The sequence below is a fragment of the Hyperolius riggenbachi genome, chromosome 7, assembly GCF_040937935.1.
Source record: "Hyperolius riggenbachi isolate aHypRig1 chromosome 7, aHypRig1.pri, whole genome shotgun sequence".
NCBI lineage: Eukaryota > Metazoa > Chordata > Amphibia > Anura > Hyperoliidae > Hyperolius > Hyperolius riggenbachi.
The window spans coordinates 191,518,378-191,543,157 of record NC_090652.1 but is presented as its reverse complement, the minus strand read 5'-3'; the positions used below and the strand labels follow the sequence as shown (position 1 = coordinate 191,543,157).

General features: G+C 45.0%; 1 protein-coding gene across 2 annotated transcripts in view; it reads right to left on the bottom strand.

Annotated features, from left to right (window-relative positions):
* Nucleotides 1-24,780, bottom strand: part of HSPD1 (heat shock protein family D (Hsp60) member 1) — a 715,033-nt gene that overhangs the window by 169,671 nt on the left and 520,582 nt on the right. For both annotated transcript variants that reach the window (XM_068244950.1, XM_068244948.1), the window contains exon 4: nucleotides 4-86. In XM_068244950.1, coding sequence (XP_068101051.1) covers nucleotides 4-86 — 83 coding nt within the window. The remainder of the gene's footprint in view (nucleotides 1-3; nucleotides 87-24,780) is intronic.

Below are 24,780 nucleotides of genomic sequence, written 5' to 3'. Positions count from 1 at the left end.
TACCTGGGCTATTTCCTCAGGTGTGGTTACAGGCTTGGACTGTTTCTTCAACTCGGAAATAACTGCATCAACTGCCAGCATGACACCTGTAAAATATAGTTTAGACATTTAAGTTAAGTATCATATGAAGTTCTCTTTACATACAAGTTACTACACAGCCAAAATCATATTTGTTAAGTTTAAAGCTAAACAAGTCCTCCCACTGACCTTTTTTACAGTCCATGAAACTTGCAGTTTAACCATTTCAGCCCACGGCTATTTTTCACCTTATGCATCAGAGCAATTTTCACCTCCCATTCATTCGCTAATAATTATCACTAATTATCACAATTAATTGATCTATATCTTGTTTTTTCCGCCACCAATTAGGCTTTCTTTGGGTGGTACATTCAGCTAAGAATTATTTATTTCTAAATGCATTTTAGTAGTAATATTAGGAAAAGAATGGAAAAAATAAGATTTTTCAGTTTTCGGCCATTATAGCTTTATAATAATACATAATTAAAACCCATGTATTTTATTTGCCCATTTGTCCCGGTTATTACACCATTTAAAGCGGATCGGGATGAAAAAGTAAAGGTTCATACACACCTACCAACTATCTGTCCAACTATCTGCCAAACTTGTCTGTTAAGCCTCATACAACTTAGATGTGAAACAACTAAAACAAGTCTTTTGCTATTGTTCAAACAGCTGATAAGACTGATAAGAAGGCAATCCAACTGTTGGATTGACTTCTTATCAGCTTTTTGAACAATAGCAAAAGACTTGTTTTAGTGGTTTCAACTTGTTTCACAACAAAAGCTGTTTGACAATTGTGCTGCATAAAAGACTGCTGTTGAGCTTTGAATGAGGCTTAAGGCTCGTACACATGCTTGATAGGCTGGAACGACTGGTCCGTCAGACCCTCCCGCTGGGCGGGCGTTCCAGCGACAGTACAGCGTGTGTACAGTCTGTCAGGCAGACTGATGAGGCAGTTTCTGAACGATCCGCTCAGCGGATCGTTCAGAAACAGCCTTATCAGTCTGCAGACAGACTGTACACACACTGTACTGTCGCTGGAATGCCCGCCCAGCGGGAGGGTCTGACGGACCAGGCCTTACTGGATTACACATTGCTCTAGCCCTGTGTATATAAAAAAGTGCATATTGTTTGTTTGCCGACAATTTGATTTGCTTTCTAAGGGCAGCTTTCAAATGGCGAAAACATAATTTACCGTAATTCACCAGTAATTCAGCAGAATTAAGCATCCCACCAAGATAACCATCTTTATTGTAATTTACTTGTATTGCTGAGCAATATTGCAGGCAAATCAGATCATCCCTGCTTGCAAGCCACCCCCACTGATAATCTACCAATTACTCCTCCATAGCCATAGTCAACCCCACCACCAATGATTCCCTGGCTGCTGCCGCCCCACTATTTTTCCGACCTACAACACCACCGCATCAATATGTACTCCCAGCACATCAGTATGCGTACCACCCTCATATCTGCTCCTCTCTCCCCCAATAAAATGCCCTACCAGTGCCTCATGTTCTGACTCCATCTGCTCCTGCCCCTAGTCCCCTGTCTTAACCCCAGTCCCACTTGACCCCACTTGTCTCCCAGCCCCCCAATTCCTCTCCTTATTCCCCACCCAACCCCCTTCCACAACCAAAATCACCCACCTAGCCCCACTGCACCACCCACCAACTGCCACCCTCCCCACACACACAAAGCATCCTCGCCCCAACCTCATTCCCATCCACAGACACCTCCCTCTATGCTGCGGACTCAGGAATGCGAGATCTATCCGTAACAAGCTTATAACCATCCATGACCTCTTCCTCTCCAAAACGCTTACCTTCCTTGCCGAGACCTGGCTCACCCCCTCCGACCTGCCTGCAGCAATCTCCTACGGGGGTCTACACCTCAGTCATACCCAAAGACCAGCGAACAGGCCTAGGAGAGGGGTGGGCCTGCTCCTCTCTGTGTTCTTACCCCTCCCCTTGCTCTTCACTTTACCTCGTTTATGGCGAATGCTATCTGCCGCTACCATCCTCTCCCAGCCATTATCGCAGTCCTATACCGCTCCCCCCCTCCCCCCAGTACAACTATGCATTTCCTAGACAACCTTGCCTCCTGGCTACCCCACTATCATCCTCGGAAACTTTAACATTCTACTTGATGAGCCCACCACCTCTGCCGCCACTCAGCTTCTATCCCTCACCAATTCCCTTGGCCTCTCTCAGTACACCAACACCCCTACCCACAGCGCTGGTAATATCCTGGACCTAATATTCTCCAAATGCATCACCCCTAAGAACCTGGACATTGCGCCATTCCCTATCTCCAAACATCACCTCACCTTCACGCCTTCGAAGCACCCCCTGCCTCCTCTCCCATACAGTGGCAGAGAGAACTGCGCAACCTCGACCCCCATGTACTAGCCACACCCCTCCACTCCCTCTCCAGCCTAACCTGCCCCAACCAAACTGCAGCTTAATAAAATCATGACCTCTTGTACCCTCAATCCAAACTCCTGTGCATTCTCTTGCTATGCGCCTGCTCAGAGATCACTATCCCGAAACGATTTGGCACTAGTCAATACTGAAACACTTCATATACTAAGGAAGATAGAATATTTAAATAGAGGAATCTCCGACCACTCCCCTTTATTGATATCCTTATCAACCTCACAAGAAACCATACGACCAACATGGAAATTGAATCCCTTCTGGTTAAGTCTTTTCCCACAACCAGATCGCACAATAGAACAAATTACGGATTATTTTTCCATGAATGTAAACACTAGTGCTGAACCGATAATATGGGAGGCATTCAAGTGCTATCTGAGAGGATGCATACACTACAATCTCTTATATTAAGAGAGAGGCCAGTGCAAAGGAAAATGGCCTATCTCAAAAATGTTCTGAACTAGAACAGATTTACATTAATGACCCGTCTGACCGGTCCAGAAGAACCTGGCTGCTGGCACAACGTGAAATATTTATCTAAATCACAAGTCCAAACAGAAAATATTTTTCACAAGACAGTCCTACTTCGAAAATGGAAACTTTACCGGTCGCTTGCTAGCTCAAATGGCTCATGGACATAGAGAGTCTGCAACGATCACAAATATTCAAAAACAAGATGGGTGCCTGGTCCGGACCACTCCAGAGATACTGAAAGCCTTCACTCAGTTCTATAAGAAGTTATATACCTCCCAGATAAACACATCTACTGATGACATGAAATCATACCTAGCTGACTGCATATTCCCCAGTTTATCTGAGGAACAAATTAAATCCCTTGATGCTCCCTTCACTTTAGACGAGATAGATGTAGCCATTAACTCTCTGCAATCCAATAAGGCCCCAGGCCCTGATGGATTTCCAGTAGACTTATATAAAAAAAATACAGAGATAGTTTAACACCAGCACTTCTCAACTTATTTTCCTCAATTAACTCGTCCTGGGAAATCCCAGACAGCTGGAATGAAGCCACCATAATAGTTTTATTGAAACCGGGTAAGGATCCACTTCAATGCGGGTCATACAGGCCGATTTCCTTACTAAATTCCGATTACAAGATTTTCACAAAACTACTCACAAATAGGCTACATAAATGCATCCTAGATATAGTCCATCCAGACCAAACTGGATTTATGCGAGGAAAAAGCACTTCAATAAACATAAGACGTACGTTGGTTTATTCTCAATTTCAGCATAACGTAACAGGGGACAGGGCTCTGGTGTATTTAGACACTATGAAGGCTTTCGATTCCATAGAGTGGGATTTCCTGCTTGTATGTCTGGAGAGGTTCGGATTCGGCCCCAACTTTACCAATTGGATAAGGACCCTATACAGATCCCCAAAGGCCAGAATTAGTATCAACGGACAGGTGTCAGAATATTTTACTTTACAACGCTGAACTCGCCAAGGGTGTCCCCTTTCCCCGTATTTGTTCTCCCTGGCTATTGAAGCCCTAGCAATAAAAGTAAGGTCCTCCCAGCTATTGCGTGGTTTAACACTAGGCTCTTACACAGACATTATCGGCTTATATGCCGATGATGTCATATTATATCTAGAAGATACATACTCCTCCTTACGAGAAGCAATGTCTATTATTAATACCTTTAGCCTATACTCTGGACTACGTACAAACTGGGACAAATCCTGTATTATGCCCTTAGATAAAGAGACTATTAGCCTTACAACTGATGAATGCCCTTTGCAAATTGTGAACCAGTTTAGATATCTTGGAATTATAATCACTAAATCAGCCAATGACTTCTATAAAGCTAATATATTCCCATTAATACAAGAGCTTTCTGACAAATGCAAAATATGGGGGAAACTGCCTTTAGCAGTAATAGGTAGAGTAAATATTCTCAAAAAGATCTCTCTTCCAAAGATTTCATACATTATGCAACACTCTGCAATCCCGATTAAAAAATCCTTCTTTACTAAATTAAACAGTATAATTTCTACATTTATCTGGGGAGGTAAGAGAGCTAAAATAAGGCTACAATCACTCATGAGGCCCATGGATGAGGGAGGGTTGAGCCTCCCGGACTTCTATCTATATTACATAGCAGGTCAGCTTAGGTTTTTACAGTCATGGATGCCAGGTCAAACTCCTACTCCATTAGAAGCTCTTTTGGCAGAGTATGCTCCAAATAAAAATCTGTTCACTCTACTGGAGTCAGGTGCAAAAGGGACTATTCACACTCGCACTCCTTTACATAAACTGGCCCTGCAGGTGTGGAGAGGCGGTAAGAATATATATAAATACAAGGAAATACCTCCAGAAACCCCACTTCGGTTTAATCCTTCACTTCCACATTTATTATCTCTTCCTGATTCTACCTTCTGGCAAACTAGAGGAGTATATACTTTAGCTTATGTGACTTCCAGCAGTCAAGAAATTCTGTCCGTAACAGAAATTGCCCGTACATATCAGGTGCCCAGCCCCGCACTACTTAGAATTTTTCAACTCAGACATGCTCTCAGAGCACAATTTGGTAACTTGCCCATACAAATTTCAGAATATCCATTAATAGGTGTCCTTAGGACACAAGGTGTACAGGGACTAATTTCGTACCTCTATACTCACCTTTTAAATGCCCAAATAGACTGCCAAACAATCTCAGGGATAGACAAGGGGGAATTAGGTGGTATAGAAATCGAAGAAGATGAATGGGATGATTTCTTTCTTTCTATCGGTCAGATTGTCTTCTGTAGCTGCACACAACCGATTAATTCAACTTTACATATTACATCAAGCCTACTGGTCTCCGGTTTCAATGTATAGCAAAAAAACTCAGGGACAATGACAACTGCCCGAAATGTGGCAGTACTAACGCAGATTTTATCCATCTAATTTGGTCGTGGCCAACAGTAAGAGATTTTTGGAATCATGTTATTAGTATTTTGTCTGCTTTTTGCGACTACCCACTAACAATATCCCCTAAGCTTTGCCTATTTGGCCTGATGGATGAACTAGAAGGTCAGCATCACCATCGGATATTTATCCGGGAATCTCTATTTCTTGCAAGGAAAACAATAGTTCTAAGGTGGCTATCTCCTGAATCACCACAGATACCACAATGGAAATCTTTAACTTTAGAAACTATACAATTTGAAAAGGTGTTATATTCACATCGAAATTGTCCCAATAAATTTGAGAAGGTGTGGAGCAATTGGCTAGAGTCTCAGAGCACGGTATAACAGCAGCCACTACACAACAATTACTTCTTTCACAGTTGTTTGGAGATGATATCTCCAAACAATTGGAAATTCTACTCTCTATACTACACCCCCACTGTCTGTCTAAACTAAGGTTAGTTTGTAGTTATCGTTATGTTAAGTTTCCTTTAAGCAAGAGGTCTCCACCAGAAATAGACCAACCAGACAATGAAGATCTCTATACTTTATTCTGCAATGTATCCTTGAATTGAACAAGTAATGAACAGTGACCATTAATCTTTATTATTCCATGAATACTGTGTAACATGTGTCCACTGTGATATATATGTTGTATATATAGGTTTCTATAATAAAACGAATTTAAAAAAAAAAAAATCATGACCTCTTAGCAAGCTTAGATCATGCTGCTTCCCTGACCTTTCGCACAAACAGTTGCCCCAACCTTTGCACACTGCCCTCACAACCCCCCCCCCCCCCCAAAAAAAAACATACGAAGAGAGGCATGAGCTGCAGAACGCAAATTGAGAAAATCCCGCCATAACCATGACTTCCTGGGGTACAAGAACAAGCTGCAGACATACCATATTTCCCATCACTGGTTAAACAGTAATAAGTCACTGGTGTGATCGCTACCGAAGCCTACAACTCAACGTCTTTTTGCCACTTTCAATGCCCTACTAAATCCCACACCTCCCCTTCAGCCTCCACCCGCTCAGCCACTGACCTACCAAAAACTAAATCAAAAAAATTACCACAATCTGGAGAGATTTCCCTCTCCTCCATTCCATCGCCCCCTGCTCACCCCACCCTATTCCTGCTATTTTCCGCCGTATAAGACACCTTCTTCCCCCAAAATTTCTGCTTCTTACACAACAAAGGCAAGGAATCCCCAACTTCTAAATACCCGCCAACCCGTCGGGGATTCCATGCCTGTGTGCCAGATCGTTTCCCCCATGTCCCCGCCAGGCATGGGCTCATGAGTAGTTAAGAGTCCCTAAAGACTCAAATTTGTGATTTAAATGAGGCTTAATTGCCTCAAGTGTGCAGCTGAAAAGGGGTTTACTCATAAGTCCGTCGTCCTCCCTGCACTCCAAACAGCTTGCACGCTTCCTATTAGACGTGTTGCAAGCCTCACCACCTCGCACTTCCTCCAAGCTGGAAGGAAAAGGTGTGCGTAGTGAGGCTTGCAACGCGTCCAATAGGACAGCGCAGGGAGGACGACGGACTTACGGGTAAATAACCCATTCTCATCCAGCCGCACACCTGAGGCAATTAAGCCTCATTTAAAATCACAAATTTGAGTCCTTAGGCACTAGTAACTACTCATGAGCCCATGTCTGGTCCCCACTACTTGCTAAGTGTTTACATGTATACATTGTAGCGCTTCTGTGTGCCCTTTTTTTTCCGCCATGTCCCCACTACTAAGCATGTGTCCCTGCATGATGTGTAAAGTGTAGTGCTGCTGCAGACTCTTACATCTCCAGCAGATAGCCAACCTGATCACCGCCAATCTTCTTGCTCTAGTGTTGGCCTGTACTGATGAAACATCAGTACAAGCCGCATTCACTAGTGCAAGAGGTGGGGAGGTGACCAGGTCAGCTATCCCCAGGGGCACTACTGGAGAGTTAAAGGATAATTGGGAGAGAGAGAGAGAGAGAGAGAGAGAGAGAGAGAGAGAGAGAGAGAGAGAGAGAGAGAGAGAGAGAGATTTTATAATATAATGGGACCAATGTTACCTGCTTTGAGTCACTGCAGGGGAGCGCTGACACGCTTCAGTAGGAACTACTTCTTGTTCCACTTATACTGGTTTTCCTTTCCTGTGTTTGGTCCGGAGTGGGCTGTGTTCTGTGCGATGCGCCTGACCCTTTACTGGCCGCATTACGCCATTACGGCGCTCACGCAATGTTCCTCGTCCCATACGTCCACTATGCCTCCCGGTTGCTATGGGAACGAATGTACGTGATGCGTGTGCACTGGTTGGCTGTTTGTTAGGTAAAGGGTGAGGGGAAACAACACTGTGGCAACCACGCCCCCATGAGAAAGCCGGAAGTCTGCAAAACGTCGGGGGAGCCACACAGCCTGCATGGGACGCCACGCCATCCTGACCTCCACCCAGCACACTACATGCCTGTAAAAGGGCACTGCCATCGCCGTGCAAAACGTTCGATTCCAGGCCGTGACTGTTTGCTTGGAGCTGTAGTACCTCCTTCCTGCACGCTGACATGGAACTCTTGCTGGAATCTATCGTGTGCTAAAATAGCCGCTTTAAACTGCCACCTGATGCCTGGAAGATGATGCGGTCGCCCGCTCGACTGGATTGGTGAGAGAAGTTGCTGCAATTTGCACTACAGGCTTATGCAAGGTGTGCATATACAGTGGAGGAAATAATTATTTGACCCCTCACTGATTTTGTAAGTTTGTCCAATGACAAAGAAATGAAGTCTCAGAACAGTATCATTTCAATGGTAGGTTTATTTTAACAGTGGCAGATAGTACATCAAAAGGAAAATCGAAAAAATAACCTTAACCACTTTACCCCCAGCGGTACGAATTTCTCCGCCCCTTTTTTCCCTCCTAAAAAACCAGGGACGGAGAAATCCGTACCTTCCGCGCTACCGCCGCTGTCCGCGCTCCCGCCGCTCGTGCGCGCGCACCCGCCGCTCGTGCACGCCGCCGCCCGCTCGCCCGGAGATCAATGAACGGGAAAATCCATTCCCGTTCGTTGATCTAGCCCCCGCAATGATCTGCTGCTTCTTTCAGAAACAGCGAGATCATTGTGCGTCTCCCAGCCTCCTACTGCTTCCTGTAAGCGTCCTTCCAGACGCTTACAGGTCGCATGTAAACAAACACTCTGTGGCCATCTTGTGGCCAAATAGTAAACTACACCCTAAAAGCATTTTACATATACAAACATTACATTTACACAATAAATTAACTCATTACCTCCCACACTCCCCAATTTTTTTTATTTTTTTTTTGTAATTAAAAAAAAAAAAAAAAAATACAATAAAAAAAAAAAAACACATAAATAGTTACCTTAGGGACTGAACTTTTTAAATATTTATATCAGGAGGGTACAACACTGTTACTTTATAAACTATGGACTTGTAATTAGGGATGGATGCAAAACTGAAAAAAATGCACCTTTATTTCCAAATAAAATATTGTCGCCAAACATTGTGATAGGGACATAATTTAAATGGTTTTATAACCGGGACAAATGGGTTAATACATTTCATGGGTTTTAATTACAGTAGCATGCTTTATTTAAAAACTATAATGGCCGAAAACTGAAAAATAATAATTTTTTCCCACATTTTTTCCTATTTCCCCATTAAAACACATTTAGAATAAAATAATTCTTGGCATAATGTCCTACCTAAAGAAAGCCTAATTGGTGGCAAAAAAAACAAGATATAGTTCATTTCATTGGGATAAGTAATAATAAAGTTATAGACGAATGAATGGAAGGAGCGCTGAAAGGTGAAAATTGCTCTGGTGGTCAGGGGGTAAAACCCCTCAGTGGTGAAGTGGTTAAAATAAAAGATAGCAACTGATTTGCATTTCATTGAGTGAAATAAGTTTTTGAACCCCTACCAACCATTAAGAGTCCTGGCTCCCACAGAGTGGTTAGACACTTCTACTCAATTAGTCACCCTCATTAAGGACACCTGTCTTTAACTAGTCACCTGTATAAAAGACACCTGTCCACAGAATCAATCAATCAAGCAGACTCCAAACTCTCCAACATGGGAAAGACCAAAGAGCTGTCCAAGGATGTCAGAGACAAAATTGTAGACCTGCACAAGGCTGGAATGGGCTACAAAACCATTAGCAAGAAGCTGGGAGAGAAGGTGACAACTGTTGGTGCGATTGTTCGAAAATGGAAGGAGCACAAAATGACCATCAATCGACCTCGCTCTGGGGCTCCACGCAAGATCTCACCTCGTGGGGTGTCAATGGTTCTGAGAAAGGTGAAAAAGCATCCTAGAACTACACGGGAGGAGTTCGTGAATGACCTCAAATTAGCAGGGACCACAGTCACCAAGAAAACCATTGGAAACACATTACACCGCAATGGATTAAAATCCTGCAGGGCTCGCAAGGTCCCCCTGCTCAAGAAGGCACATGTGCAGGCCCATCTGAAGTTTGCCAATGAACACCTGAATGATTCTGTGAGTGACTGGGAGAAGGTGCTGTGGTCTGATGAGACCAAAATAGAGCTCTTTGGCATTAACTCAACTCGCTGTGTTTGGAGGAAGAAAAATGCTGCCTATGACCCCAAAACACCGTCCCCACCGTCAAGCATGGGGGGTGGAAACATTTTGCTTTAGGGGTGTTTTTCTGCTAAGGGCACAGTACAACTTAATCGCATTAACGGGAAAATGGACGGAGCCATGTATCGTGAAATCCTGAATGACAACCTCCTTCCCTCTGCCAGGAAACTGAAAATGGGTCGTGGATGGGTGTTCCAGCACGACAATGACCCAAAACATACAGCAAAGGCAACAAAGGAGTGGCTCAAGAAGAAGCACATTAAGGTCATGGAGTGGCCTAGTCAGTCTCCGGACCTTAATCCAATAGAAAACCTATGGAGGGAGCTCAAGCTCAGAGTTGCACAGAGACAGCCTCGAAACCTTAGGGATTTAGAGATGATCTGCAAAGAGGAGTGGACCAACATTCCTCCTAGTGTGCAAACTTGGTCATCAATTACAAGAAAAGTTTGACCTCTGTGCTTGCAAACAAGGGTTTTTCCACTAAGTATTAAGTCTTTTATTGTTAGAGAGTTCAAAAACTTATTTCACTCAATGAAATGCAAATCAGTTGCTATCTTTTATTTAAGGTTATTTTTTCGATTTTCCTTTTGATGTGCTATCTGCCACTGTTAAAATAAACCTACCATTGAAATGATACTGTTCTGAGACTTTTCATTTCTTTGTCATTGGACAAACTTACAAAATCAGTGAGGGGTCAAATTATTATTTCCTCCACTGTACATTATACATTGACTGTGACCGGCCAAGGTCCAATCTCTTTTTGCTGCCTAGTTTGTGCATGGACGTTCACAATAGATCTTGCATGCCTCCTGTCCTTTACTGCTTTTGCTTACTAACATCCTGCAACCAGGGCTGTGGAGTCGGAGTTGAAGTCTGGGCAATTTTTGGCACCCGGAGTCGTGGTTTCAGAAGCAGAGGAGTCTGAGTCGGAAGATTTTTGTACCGACTCCACAGCCCTGCCTGCAACAACTGATGTTTCATATACATACCGCCCACAGGCATCAATGGGGCTTTATGAATGGTGACCATTATTGACCTGCATTTGATCCAAAGAATCTGGATACTGGCGATTTGAATGCGGTGCTTCTGCATATTTAGCCTTGTGGTTAGGAATGTTTATCTGGACTTCTAGCATCTTGTTTTTTTTTACTTTTTAGATGCCGGCGAGAGATTGTCAGTATGTATGGAGGTCTGGATGGTATGTGTCGTGACGGGGTGGCCATTCCATGTACCTTTTATTGATTATTTCATCATTTAATAAAGTTATATACGATTTTTTGCAGTATCTGAGGCGTATGTATATGTCATTTACTTAATTATTCTATATGGTGTGTATGTCCTGCCATTTAATTTCCCCACTGCCACTATATTGTTTGGGATATGGAGGCTGTCATATTTATTTCCTTTTAAGCAATACCAGTTGCCTGGCAGCCCTGCTGTTCTATTTGGTTGAAGTAGTGTTTAAAATCACACCCAAAAAAAAAAAAAAAAAAAAAAAAAAAAAAAAATGCAGCTAATCTTCTCAGATCTGTCAAAATTATCAGAAACACCTGCTCTACTGCATGCTTGTTCAGGGTCTATGGCTGAGAGCATTAACCAGCTGGGCGTTACGGACGAGCTCAGCGCGTCCAATACTGCCGCGCTGGATCGCTCAGGCCCTGGTGGGCTGATTTGCATAATTTTTTTTCAAACATGCAGCTAGCACTTTGCTAGCTGCGCGTTTGTTTCCGATCGTCGCAAAAGAGGGCCCCCCCGCAGACCCCTTGCGCAGCCTGGCCAATCACCGCCAGGCTGCGCTATGGGGTGGATCGGGACTCCCCTTCATGACGTCAGTCAGATCGTCGCCATGGCGACGGGGGAAGCCCATACAGGAAATCCTGTTCAGAACGGGATTTCCTGTTGGGTATTTGCGCCGGCGGCGATCGGAAGGGTGAGTGGGATAGCGAAGGGAGGGGGAAGCATGTAGCTAGCGCTAGGCTAGCTACATGTAAAAAAAAAAAAAAAAAAAAAAAAAAAAGAAACCCACCCGCGGCCATGCGCCACATATAATCAGAACGCCAGGGAGGTTAAAGGCAGAGGATCAGCAGGATAGCCAGGTAATTGGTATTGCTTCAATGGAAATCAATATTGCAGCCTCCATATACCTTTCACTACAGTTCTCCTTTAAGAGCCTGCAGCAGCGCTGCATTTTATACATCAGGTAGGGACACAGGTTAGTAGCGGGGAAGTGGGGGAGAGAAGCGGAGGATATGGAGGAAATAGCGAAGGGGGGGGGAGGGGGTGGAATAGAGAAGCAGCACCACAATGTATACATTTAAACATTGAGCAAGTAGCAGGGACACCTGGGGACAGAAGGAGGGACACCTGGGGACAGAAGGGGAACATCTGGGAGGACAAAGAGGGGACATAGGAGGATACTAACTGGGGAAGAACTTCAACAAGAGGCTCCTGGAACATTGACATACCAGGTTTAGTATACCGTATATACTTGTGTATAAGCTAACTCCCCAACTTTTACCTAAAAAAACATGGGAAAAGCACCTGCTAGACTTACCGGTAGCGGTGTTTCTATCCTGAAGCATCATGGCTCCTGTTCTCGCAGTTTGCGAGTGTGTGGGATCCAAAAGGTTAAAGCACATTGGAGGGGGTGTAATCGCACCCGTGAGGTCTCAAAACTGGAGACCCAATGGATTCACAGAATGGGTGTACTGGAGCCAAATGGCTTGAATATAGACATAGACCTTAACTGCTACATCAGCAACAGCTAAGACCAGCTGCCTTTGGTGTGTTGTGTCCTTGGTCTGCTGGGGGTGTGGCGGCTTGGGTGGTGCTTTGGTTTACTGTGTATGTAAATGTACTATCCAGCCTTGGGATGCCTGGTGAAATACATTGGAGGCAAATCCTAAATCTAAATTCGAGCTCTCATTGTTAGGGGGCTGCCCATTATTTCATGCATTTAATGCTCATAGTTTAATATTGTGGCTGGCCCTGACCACCGTTTCCCCAATAAACGTGTATGTGTATTTGAATGTTTGACCTAGTTTACATGACCTAATCTGAATATGTCTGCTGCTGACCCCTGGGGTCCTTATAGGGATTGCAGTCTGTTTAATATTTACTTTTTATGATCTGCGTTGTTTTTACTGTAATTCTATTATCATTATTCATGCTCATTTACTATGCTGCCTAAGATTGGGCTGTGCTATGTGTTTTAAATATCATGTAAGCTGTGTGGGAGTGGACAGAGATTGCCACAGAGCGCCTGCCTGTTTACTATAAATTCACGCTGCTCCCTTGGCTCCGTAGCCTCTGATGAGTCGCCATAGCGACGAAACGCGTAAGGCGGAGCTACGGAGCAGCGTTACGCCTGACGTCATCGGACGCGGTGACCGGTCGGCGCACGCTATCCTGTGTTACCAGTGGCAGCCTGCCTTGCGGCTTCAGTCTGGGTGATTAGCGGGTATACCGCTTACAGGCGCACTCTTGCCGATCACTGACCAGCCCCATACCGCAATAACTACTGCTGGGCTGTTTTTAACTGTTTTATTAAATAAACCGTGGGAGTTTGTCTCCTTTTACGCTATGTGAAGCGTTTTTGCTTTTTGTTTGTGCCTCAAGTTACTGCATATCTGAGGACCACAGCGGAGGTGTTTGCCAGGAAAAGCTGAGGGGTGGCTCATACCCCTAAGGCGTAGACGGGCCCGTTCAGGCCGCTCCATCTGGTGAGTCGTTCTGCTTTTGGGGGGGGGGGGTATCACCACTCCCCTCACCTTGCAACTTACCCTCATTTATGAACTGTGATTACCTATTACTGTGAAGATTATCTAAGGCTGTTGCCTGAGGGACTGGACTTCTGAGCGCTGTTTTCTATCATCCATTTATATCCTGAAGCTGGGACACGTCCTTCAGGAGTTTGGGCACGCCCAGACACCTGCTGAAACACATCGAAACGGATTAAAAGCTCCCGCCCTCCCTCTAACCTCAGTGTATAAAAAAAGTAAAAGACCGGACACACCAGGAAAGAAGAGAGGAGCGAAGCACCTCCTAGTGACCTCTAACAGAACAGACGTCAGGAAAGTGCGCAGAAGGGTAGCGGACAGTGTCCCAGCTTCAGGATAGAAACACCGCTACCGGTAAGTCTAGCAGGTGCTTTCTCAAACCCTCAGCTGGGACACGTCCTTCAGGAGAGATGGAAAAGTAAAATGACCCACCTAGGGAGGGACTACAGCCTGTAGACTTTCCTGCCAAACGACAAATCCTGTTGTGACAGCACATCCACTCTGTAGTGTTTGATAAAGGTGGAAGGACTTGCCCAGGTCGCCGCCTGACATATCTGCTGAACTGTAGCCCCCGCTCTCTCAGCCCATGATGTAGAGATGGAACGGGTCGAGTGTGCGTTAACACTGGTTGGTGGAGTAGAGTCTGAAATCTTGTAGGCCAACGAAATAACCTCACAGATCCATTTAGCCATAGTCTGTCTAGAAGCCTGGAGACCTCGGTTTTTTGCACCATATAGAACAAATAAATGAGAGGTCTTTCTAAACTCCCTAGTTCTAGTCAAGTAGGCCAAAATAGCTCGCCTGGCATCTAAACAATGAAATTCAGACTCCTTGGCACAAGAAGGCCTATCACAAAATGACGGAAGAACAATACTTTGAGATCTGTGAAACTCCGAAGAAACTTTCGGTAAATAATTAGGATCTAACCGAAGAACAACCTTGTCCGGAAAAATTGCCAAAAACGGATGCTTAATAGATAAGGCCTGGAGATCACCCAGTCTCCTGGCCGACGTAATTGCAACTAAAAAGATAACTTAAAACGTCAAAAATTTTTAGATCAATTTCCTCAATGGGCTCAAACGGGGTTTTAGTTAGCACATTGAGGACCAAGGAAAGATCCCACTGTGGAACAATCTTTTGTTTGATAGGTGTGGATCTTCGTACTGCACGAAAAAAATCTCTGATTAACCTTTCTTGTGCCAAGGGTCTATCCAATAGAATAGATAACGCTGAACATTGCACTCTGAGCGTACTGAGGGACAAATTCATTTCAAGACCCTCCTGGAGAAAGTCCAGAATGGTACCTAGTTCCGACTGACATTTAATATGAGAAATACACCATGAATCAAACACCCTCCACACCTTCCTATAGATCTTGTGCGTGACGGGTTTCCTGCACTTCAATAACGTATCAATCACTTTTTCTGATATCCCCTTGTTCCTAAGAATTAGCCTCTCAGGATCCAAGCCGATAGACTGAACAACTCCGGCCTGGGATGAAATACGGGCCCCTGTCGTAAAAGGTCTGACCTCAGCGGGAGAGGTAATGGAGATTGCACTGACAGACTCAAGAGCGTGGCAAACCAAACCCTCTTGGGCCAGGCCGGTGCAATCAGAATTAAATTTGCCTTTTCCCTTTGCACCTTCTCTAGAACTCATGGAATTAACTTTAGGGGCGGAAAGGCATTGCCTAGACTGAATGTCCATGGTACCCATAGTGCGTCCAATCCCAGGGAGCTCGGACTGCCATGGAGAGAAAAAAATTGGGGTAACTTCGCGTTGGTCGGAGAAGCGAAGAGATCGATCTCTGGAGAGCCTAATCTTTCTGTTATCCAGAGAAAAACCTCCTGATTCAATTCCCATTCCGCCTGGTCGAGTTCGTGGCGGCTCAAATAATCCGCTTCCACATTCAGCGTTCCCTTTATGTGAATCGCTTCGACTGACAACAGATTTGCCTCTGCCCAGCAAAAAGTCTCCGTCGACAAGCTTGTTGAGATACGCCACTGCGGAAACATTGTCGGAAAAAAACAGAACATGCTTGTCCTGTATCAATTCCTGAAAAGCAAAAACGCCTCCAGAACTGCCCGAAGCTCCCTGAGATTGGACGAGCTTCTTGCCAGCCTCTTGGACCATGTCCCCTGCGCCTGATAACCTAGGGTCGTGGCTCCCCAACCCCAAGCGCTTGCATCTGTGTGGATTCTCACTGGGTCTTCCTGTCTCCACACTCTGCCCTGAGTGAGATTGGAGGTGCCTAGCCACCAGTGTAAACTTTGCTTTACCTGACCCGGAATCTGAACTACGTTCTCCAGAGACTCTTGAGTCTTGTCCCAAATTGCTAACAACCACCTCTGCAGATCTCGACTGTGAAACTGTGCCCAAGAGACTGCCGGGAGTGCTGCTGTCATTAACCCCAAAACCTTCATTACGTTTCTGATGGATGTTTCTTGTAACAGTAAAAGGTTTCTCAACTCTGACTGTAATTTTTCTACTTTTACCATGGGAAGAAAAATCCTGCCTCTGACTGAATCGATCGTATAGCCCAAGAATACGATCGTCTGGGTTGGTATCAAATGGGATTTCTGATAATTTATTATCCATCCCAACTGCGTTAAGGTTTGAATTACCTGGTCTCTGTGCCGTATTAATGTCTGCTCTGTTTTGGCAAAAATTAGCAGGTCGTCTAAATAAGGAATTATCTCTATTCCTTGAAGTCTTCTAAACTTCATGATCTCGGCCAGCACCTTTGTAAAGATTCGAGGGGCTGTCGCAATTCCGAAGGGAAGTGCTTGAAACTGGTAATGGAGACACTGTCCCTGTGATTGAATTGCGAACCTCAGAAACTTCTGATGCGACTGTGCAATGGGGATGTCTAAATATGCGTCCTGTAAATCTATTGACACAAAAAAACTCCTCCCCCTGCAGTAGGGCCCTTACTGAGGAGATGTTCTCCATTCTGAACCTCCTGTAAATTAAAAAAGGGTTTAGAGACTTCAGGTTCAGAATGAATCTGAAGTCCCCTGTATTCTTTGTGACCAGAAATATGTGGGAATAATACCCCTGGTACTCTTCCTCTTGAGGCACCGGAAGTATTACCCGCTTTGAAATTAATTTTGAAATTTCTAACTGAAGTCCGTCTGCCTTCCTCTGATCTAGAGGAAGACTGTTCACGTAGACCCTGGAGGGAGGTGGAACAAAAAATTGCGGACGGTAACCGTCCCTTATAATTTTTAAAATAAAAGGATCTGGATTTACTTGACCCCACTGGGAAACGAAAAAGCGAAGCCTCCCCCCCACTGGCCGAGAGTCATTTATTCTCTTTGGGGTTGTTGGGTTTAGCAAGAGCAAATCCCCCTTTCCCCTTGCCTGCTGGAAAAGACCATTTTTTCTGTTGGGAATGAGACTTGGGTTGATCCTCCCCCCTCTGTCCAGGCCTTCTGAAATTCCCGTTTCTTAAATTGAAAGGGTTTACGTTTACTGGGAAACGGTTTTCCCCTCTCCGCTGATCGGGAAAGAATATTCTCTAATTCACTCCCGAAAAGTAAATTACCTTCAAAGGGTACCGAGCATAATTTGTTCTTAGATGTCAAGTCCCCATCCCAGGTCTTGAGCCAGACCGCTCTCCTGGCAGAATTGATAAGAGCCGTAGTACGGGCAGAAATTCTAATAATTTCTACCGCCGCGTCTGCCAAAAAAGCAACCAATCACAAAACCACCGGCAGAGACTTGACATAAGTATCCAAAGCTTTACCAGAAGTAATATGTGAAACTAAAATTTTCCATCCACACTTTTAAATTCCTGGATATGCAAGTAGCCGCTACACTTGGTAAAAAGGCAAAAGATGCAGATTACCATGCCTTTTTGAGCAATAAATCAATTCATTTATCCATAGCATCCTTTAGCATCCCTGCGTCTTCAAAGGATAGGTCCGCATTTTTTGAATATTTAGATAAAGAAGCATCAATCTTTGGACACTTCGTAAATTTTTCCATATCTGACTGGGCAAACGGATATTTTCTCTTAGCCAACTTCGGGATAAACAAACGTCGCTCCGGCTCCTGCCATTGCGATGCAATAATGTCCTTAAGGGACTGGTGAAACGGAAAAACTCTACCCGTTTGCTGAGCCAAACCGGAATATACCTGATCCTGAACTGACAATTCCTTTTGAACTTCAGGAATTTGTTCCGTAGTGTATACAGCTTTAAGTAAATCATTAACCTCATCTGTATTAAACAAAAATCTTGCTGGTTTTTTAGACTCTTTATCCGAGTCTTCCTCGGAATGAACGGTCTCTCCCTCCTCAACTTCAGAGAAATTTCCGCTCTCTAAATCTTCCCTCTCCTCCTCCTCCTGCAGAGCCCCTCTAAAATCAACTGGTAACTGGGAAGGGCCCGCAAGAGGATCCGACTCCAGATCGCCAGAGATAAGAGGAGGAATGGACTCAGTAGGTGCAGAGGAAGGACCAGCCCCAGAAACCTCAGTGGAAACTGACAAAAGGGACTCTTTAAATTTACCCAAAGTTTCCATCATATCCCTTTTAACTGAACGCATTATATTTTTAAAAATCGCTGATGACTCAGAAGCAATAACTGCATCAATACAATTCTGGCATAAACTTTTTGTATAACTAGAAGATAATTTAGCCAGACATTGGCAACATTTCTTAGATTTAGGCCTAACACTAGAGCCACCAGATTTAGACTCCACTTTGGCCTGAAAAGAAAAAACAGACACAGAGAAACCCCATTAATCACTTATCTTTATGGTCGGTTTCAGTAAGGGAGAGCATTCTCCCACTCACCCCACCATCCGACTGTTTGGCTGTGGAGGCTGACGCTGCGGACGCCGACACTGCTGCCGTTGATGCTGCTGCCGGTGCACTGCCCTGGGACGCAGAGGCCACTGAAGCACGTGCTGACTCCATTGTGCGCCATAGCGGCCTCTCCCTGGCGTCCTTTCATACACACATCCTTCCGACGTCACTTCCGGTCGCTTCCCCTCTCCTCCCAGAAGTCCGTCATGCGCATCAGCAGGAACCCCTGCCCTTTTTTACAAAAGCCGGCAGAAGGCTAGGCGCGCAGGAGGAAGGAAGCTGGACTGCCCTATTCCACCCGCGGGCGTCCAGCATAATGGCGGCGGCGGCACGTTCTTCCCAGATCCGACCTCCATGGAGCACCCCCCGGCTAACTAAAGGTACCACCGCCAGGACCAAACTCACCCTCCGGTGAGAGCACAATATAACAAATAGGAGCTACCTTTCCGTGTGTTCCCGGGCGGAAACACAAATACACTGAGGTTAGAGGGAGGGCGGGAGTTTTTAATCCTTTTCGATGTGTTTCAGCAGGTGCCTGGGCGTGCCCAAACTCCTGAAGGACGTGTCCCAGCTGAGGGTTTCCCCCCCCCCCCCCCCTGCAAATGCAGTGTGGTTTAACCGGACTCACAGTGTCAGCTTTGTCTTCCCCCAACAGAGCGGAGTGGCATATAAATATCAGCTGTGTGCTGATCTTATTGCCGCTGTATGCAAAGTTAAAAGCAGCGGAGTGTGCTTCCTTCACTTACTTCCTAAAGTCAGTCCATGCTGCGGGGATTCCTCTGGTCTGATACTGGCTCATCTATGACAGAAGATGGCTGTATAAGTCCGATTCAATTTGCCATTGTTTTGCAATGGCAAATAGAATCCCAATCGGACATTTCAGATTGAATCTAACAAAAATAAAAAATGGTATGGTGTAGATGGGGCTTAAGCCAGGAACATACAGGGACACTGACTCAAATGCAGCAGATGTGCTAGTCTTTGGTTTTACAGGAATAAGTAAAAAGTAATTGTGCCTGTGTGTATATGTCTGCAGGTTTTTTGATAGAATAAAATGTTATATATATTTTTTTATTTATATATATTTATCCATCCATCCATATCTTCATCCATCCATCCAGATGTTATGGCCAGAACCTAAAGTCTGGCCACTTTGGCCTCTGGCTGGGCAAAACTAGAAGTGGCCGTCTCACTGCGGCCAATGTAAAAAATGAAAAAAAGATTTCCGGATTCCCTGGCAGCCGCCTTATACTCTGACAAATAAAGCCAGCTTCTTGGCTCTGGCTGGCTCTGGCTCCTTCCCGTCCCCTCTCTTAATTAGCTCTTGCAGACAGGGACACAAACTCCCCCCCCCCCAGAGTAGTTCGTCGCAGCAGGGAAGCAGAGCGGGAACGTTGCAGACATTGCTTCAGCCAGCACCCGCTCTGCTGAAACGAACAGCAGGAATCCCTGCCACGACATTGAAACAGTAATTAGGCAGCCGGGAATCTTGTAAAGTTTTTTTTTTCTTTTTCATTTCTTACATTGGCTGCAGCGAGACGGCCACTTCTAGTTTTGCTCGGCCAGAACCCAAAGTGGCCAGACTTCGGCGCTGCGTAATATGTTGGCGTTTTATAACTACAATAAATAAATGAATATCGAAATTAGCTCAGGAGAGCAACAAAAAAAAAAATTACAGGAATAGCCTGTATTTGGCATATACTTTCGGGGGGGGCCTCAGATAAACATCTGAAATTCTATTCTTTCACTTATGATTAAAATGATACCTTATATACATAATCTGTTGAATAATCAAACATCTGAAATTCTATTCTTTCACTTGTCATGATTAAAATGATACCTTATATACATAATCTGTTATATAATCCGATACAAGAGATTTTATAGATTCCTTTATGAACTAAAAAAATAATTAAGATTTTACTCCCTTTAGGTATAGGAGATGAAGACACAGATGTATGTTTATTATGGTTTAATAGAAGTGTTCCGATTGAATATTATTCATATGCAATTATGGTTTAGCTATAAATTATAGGCATTTTGATTTCAGTTTATACTATAATTGAGCGGATTCAGCCTTGAACACAAATAGAAAATGGCAGTCCAGCATTACACAGTCTGTAGACTCCAGACCTTGCTGAAAATTCAACAATAGCTAGGTTTGTCAAATAAACCTTGGAACCAGGATTGTTGAAAAAAGTCATACAAAAGGTTTATTGCAGGTGAGGAATGCAGGATGCAGGTCAAATATAGCACACGTGTCCCTACCACGTATGAATATGTTCATTTTAAAATAGGCCATATCATATTTTATTCATAAGTCAGATCAACATGTATATGGAATACCGTATTTTTCAGAATATAAGACACTTTTTCTTCCCCAAAACCAGGGGGGAAAAGTGAGTGCGTCTTATATTCTAAAGGTACGGTATATGGGCCCCAAAACATACATACCGGATCCTCCCGCCAAGATCCTCTCCTCCTCCTCCTGACTGCCGCCATCCGAGGGTCATCCAAGGGTCCCAGCTGTGGCCATCAGAGGGTCCCAACCATCCCATTCAGAATCCCGGCTCTTCAGTGTCCCAGCCGCCAGATCGTCTTCACTGCAGACTGCAGCCATGCGGTAATCACGCGATGCTGCCCCGCCCACATGCTCCATAGTAACGGCGTCCTCTTCCTAGTTACAGTGCCCCCTTCTATGTGATGAGCGTGCGCCGGGATTCTGGATGGGATGGTTGGGAGCCTCGGATGACCACAGCTAGGACCCTCGGATGGCGGCAGTCAGGCGGAGGAGGAGAGGATCGCGGCGGCAGGATCAGGTGAGATGCTGCAGGGGCAAAGGGTAGTTTGTGTTGGCTGCAGGATTTAGTTAGTGAAGCGTAGTTTAGTTTGGGTTGGCTGCAGGGGTAAGTGAAGTGTAGCAGGATTTAGTGTAGACGGGCAGTGTGGCTTAGAGACAGTTTTGGGGAGTTTTAAGGTCCGCAAGACACCCCTGAACCATAGACACACCTAGGTTTAGGTTTTTTTTTCTCCTGATTTTTGCCTTCTAAATCTAGGTGCGTCTTATATGCCGGAGCGTCTTATATTCTGCAAAATGCGGTGTGACGGGGTGGGTGTGTGTGTGACGGTGTGTGTGACGGTGTGTGGTGTGTGTGTGTGTGTGGCCTGAACGATAAATCATTTTTTGATCGAAATCGCGATCACGGAAGTGACTATTCCGTGATCGCCATAGCAACGATTTTTCACCCCCTGCAGCAGTCCAGCAGTCCCCTCTCCGGCTCTGTGCAGCGGCCGTTTGCGGGGGATTAGCGACAGTGCTTACATTCCAGCCTCGGGGTGGATGCGGCTCACTCACTTTTTTTTGGTATAAAGCAGCAGACTCTGGCTCTCACTTGGCGACTCCCTCCTCCCAGCGCTTCCACATCATTTGCTGGGCATGCATGTCAATCAAACTTTGTAACATAGGCAGCAGACTCCGCCCACACTCCTGTCATTCACCTTTTGTATCCCTCTAGCCGTGAGCTGAACAATCCTTTGTTACTGTTACAGGCCCGGGGCTGTCTTGTTGCAGCTAGCTCCTGCTCCTCGCGTCGTGAAAACTCGTGAAATGTGTGCCATGGCTTCTGCTGCAGAACCAGAAACGGAGTTAGATTTACTTTCCAAGAAAAACAGCACATCGGTCATTTGGAAGTATTTTGGGTTGGAGACCACAGATGTGCAACAGAAACAGGTACTGTGCAACAGAAACAGGTACTGTGCAGAGCCTGTCGCACTAAAGTTGCAACTAAAACCGGAAACACAACAAACTTATACCGGCACTTGAAAAACTATCACAAGCATTTGCATGAGGAATGCATGAGTAAAAAGTGAAGTGAAAGTGATGCGCAGGCCCACTGTAGTAAACAGTCTACAATTACTGAATCTTTTACTAGTGTGACACCGTATGATTCCGGCAGCAAAAAGACATCGGGAGATAACAGCAGCCATAACGCACTACATTGCCAGAGACATGGTGCCTGTAAACACAGTCACTAAATCCGGATTTAAAAACCTTCTCCGCACGCTGGACAGAAGATATGCGATACCCTCCCGCACCTACATCAACCAAGTTGCCATCCCACAGCTGTACACAGAGTGTAGAGAAAAAGCAGTAACAGAGCTGAAAAATGTGCAGTATTACGCCACCACTACTGATATGTGGTCAAGCAGAACGACCGAACCATATCCAAGTTTGACTGTGCATTTTGTGAAGGATGACTTTGAAATGAAAAGTCGCTGTCTGCAGACCGCATACTTTCCCACTGACCACACTGGAGAGAATATCGCACAGGGTTTGAGAGAGTGTCAAGTTGGGGTCTGACAGAAGAGGACCAGACGTGCATCACAACCGACAATGCAGCAAACGTCATCAAAGCGGTTGAACTTAATGACTGGACCAGACTTCAATGTCTTGGACACAGGCTGCATCTTGCAATTGAAAATGCTGTTAAAGATGATGCAAGAGTGAAGCGGGCAATTGGACTTTGCAAACAAATAGTTGGTGTCTTCTCTCATAGCTGGAAAAAGAAGACAGTGCTCAAAAAGGCACAGCAAAAATGTAATTTACCTGAGCACTCACTAATAACAGAATGTGCAGCAAGATGGAGTTCAAGGCAAAAAAATGATAGAGAGGGTGCTTGAGCAGAAGAAGGCGTTGTCACAGGTTGTCTGAAGACAAGAAGACACGTCACCTGGTCCCCACTTGGCAGGACACAGATGTCCTTGAATCAATCAACAATGCCATTGGACCTCTGCAGGAATTTACAGATGCTTTTTCTGGTGAAGCATATGTAAGTGTGTCCTACCTAAAGCCAGTTCTCCATCTTGTGAGAACATCAACCCTAACTGAAAATGATGAGGACACAAATCTTACTAAGGAAATAAAGTCCAGAGCTCTTGCCTACATTGAAGATAAATACAGCGACCCAGCCACACAGGAGCCACTGGACATAACTTCATTCCTTGATCCGAGATTCAAGACTGACTATATAAGTGCAGAGAATGTCCCAGACATCAAACAAAAGGTGAAGATTCAAATGGAGCAGGTGGCACAAAAGAAAAAGGAGGGCCTGTCTTAGCACCACAGATGCCATGCCCCAGGGTGCACCAGAGGCAGCTCCATCCACCACCGGGAAGGGAAAGAGGTCACTGGGCAACTTCTTCAAGAGCAAGGCTGTGCCTCCTACATTCACTATGCAGTTGGAGGATGCTCTTAAAGCTGAACTGGACAACTACCTGATTAGTCCAACTATCGCTGGAGAGCAAGATCCACTGGCCTGGTGGAAAGTGCACAAAGTTAACTTTCCATGGCTGAGCAAAGTTGCTTGCAAATTTCTGTGCATACCAGCCACCAGTTCACCATCAGAGAGATTGTTTAGTGCTAGTGGCAATATTGTCACATGTCAGCGCGCATGTCTAAAACCATCCAAGGTCGACATGCTGGTTTTCTTGACCAAAAATCTGTAATGGGTGATGTAGTTGTCAGGGAAAACGTTTTTGAGAGTTTATTTGTTCTGTGTATCACTCTGACTTAGTGTCAGACTGTCGAGTGTCAGCCTTTGTTTAAATTTTTCATGAAAAAGTTTCCGAGTGCAATACTGTTGGGCAAGAGAAAAGCCTTTTTGACTTATTTGGAAATGTTTGCAAATGTTAATATTGCTTACATATTTAAAGTGAACCTGATCTGAAGCACGGGTTCAAAATCAGATACCGACCCTGAAGAGAGGGAAGCCCCAGGATCCTCGAGTCTTACCTTGCTTCTCTGAAGCCTTCTGTTGCAGAGCTCGCAGCCGCACCCTTCCTGGATCATGGACTGGACGGACGCGCAATAGCCGGCCCATGCACAGTAGAACAGAGCCCAAGGCTCCAGCTTACTGCACATACGCAAGCGGGCATGGTCGGCTACTGTGCGTCGATGGTCCAGGAAGGGGAGCTGCGCGACCCTGATGTGATTAGTGACAATGTCCTGTTGCTAATCTTCCGGGGGGCCACGCTGGGGGACAACGGAGTAGCGAGGGAAGCCTCAATAGGCTTTTTTTTTTTTGCACTACTGCGTTAAAATGATGAGGATGGCTCTTTTAGTTCTCCATTTGTAACTGTTAAAGACTTTAATAGGTAGAAGCAGCCGGCACCAGCATCCATGTATTTATAGCTGTAAGTTTGCTTTATTCAGATCTGT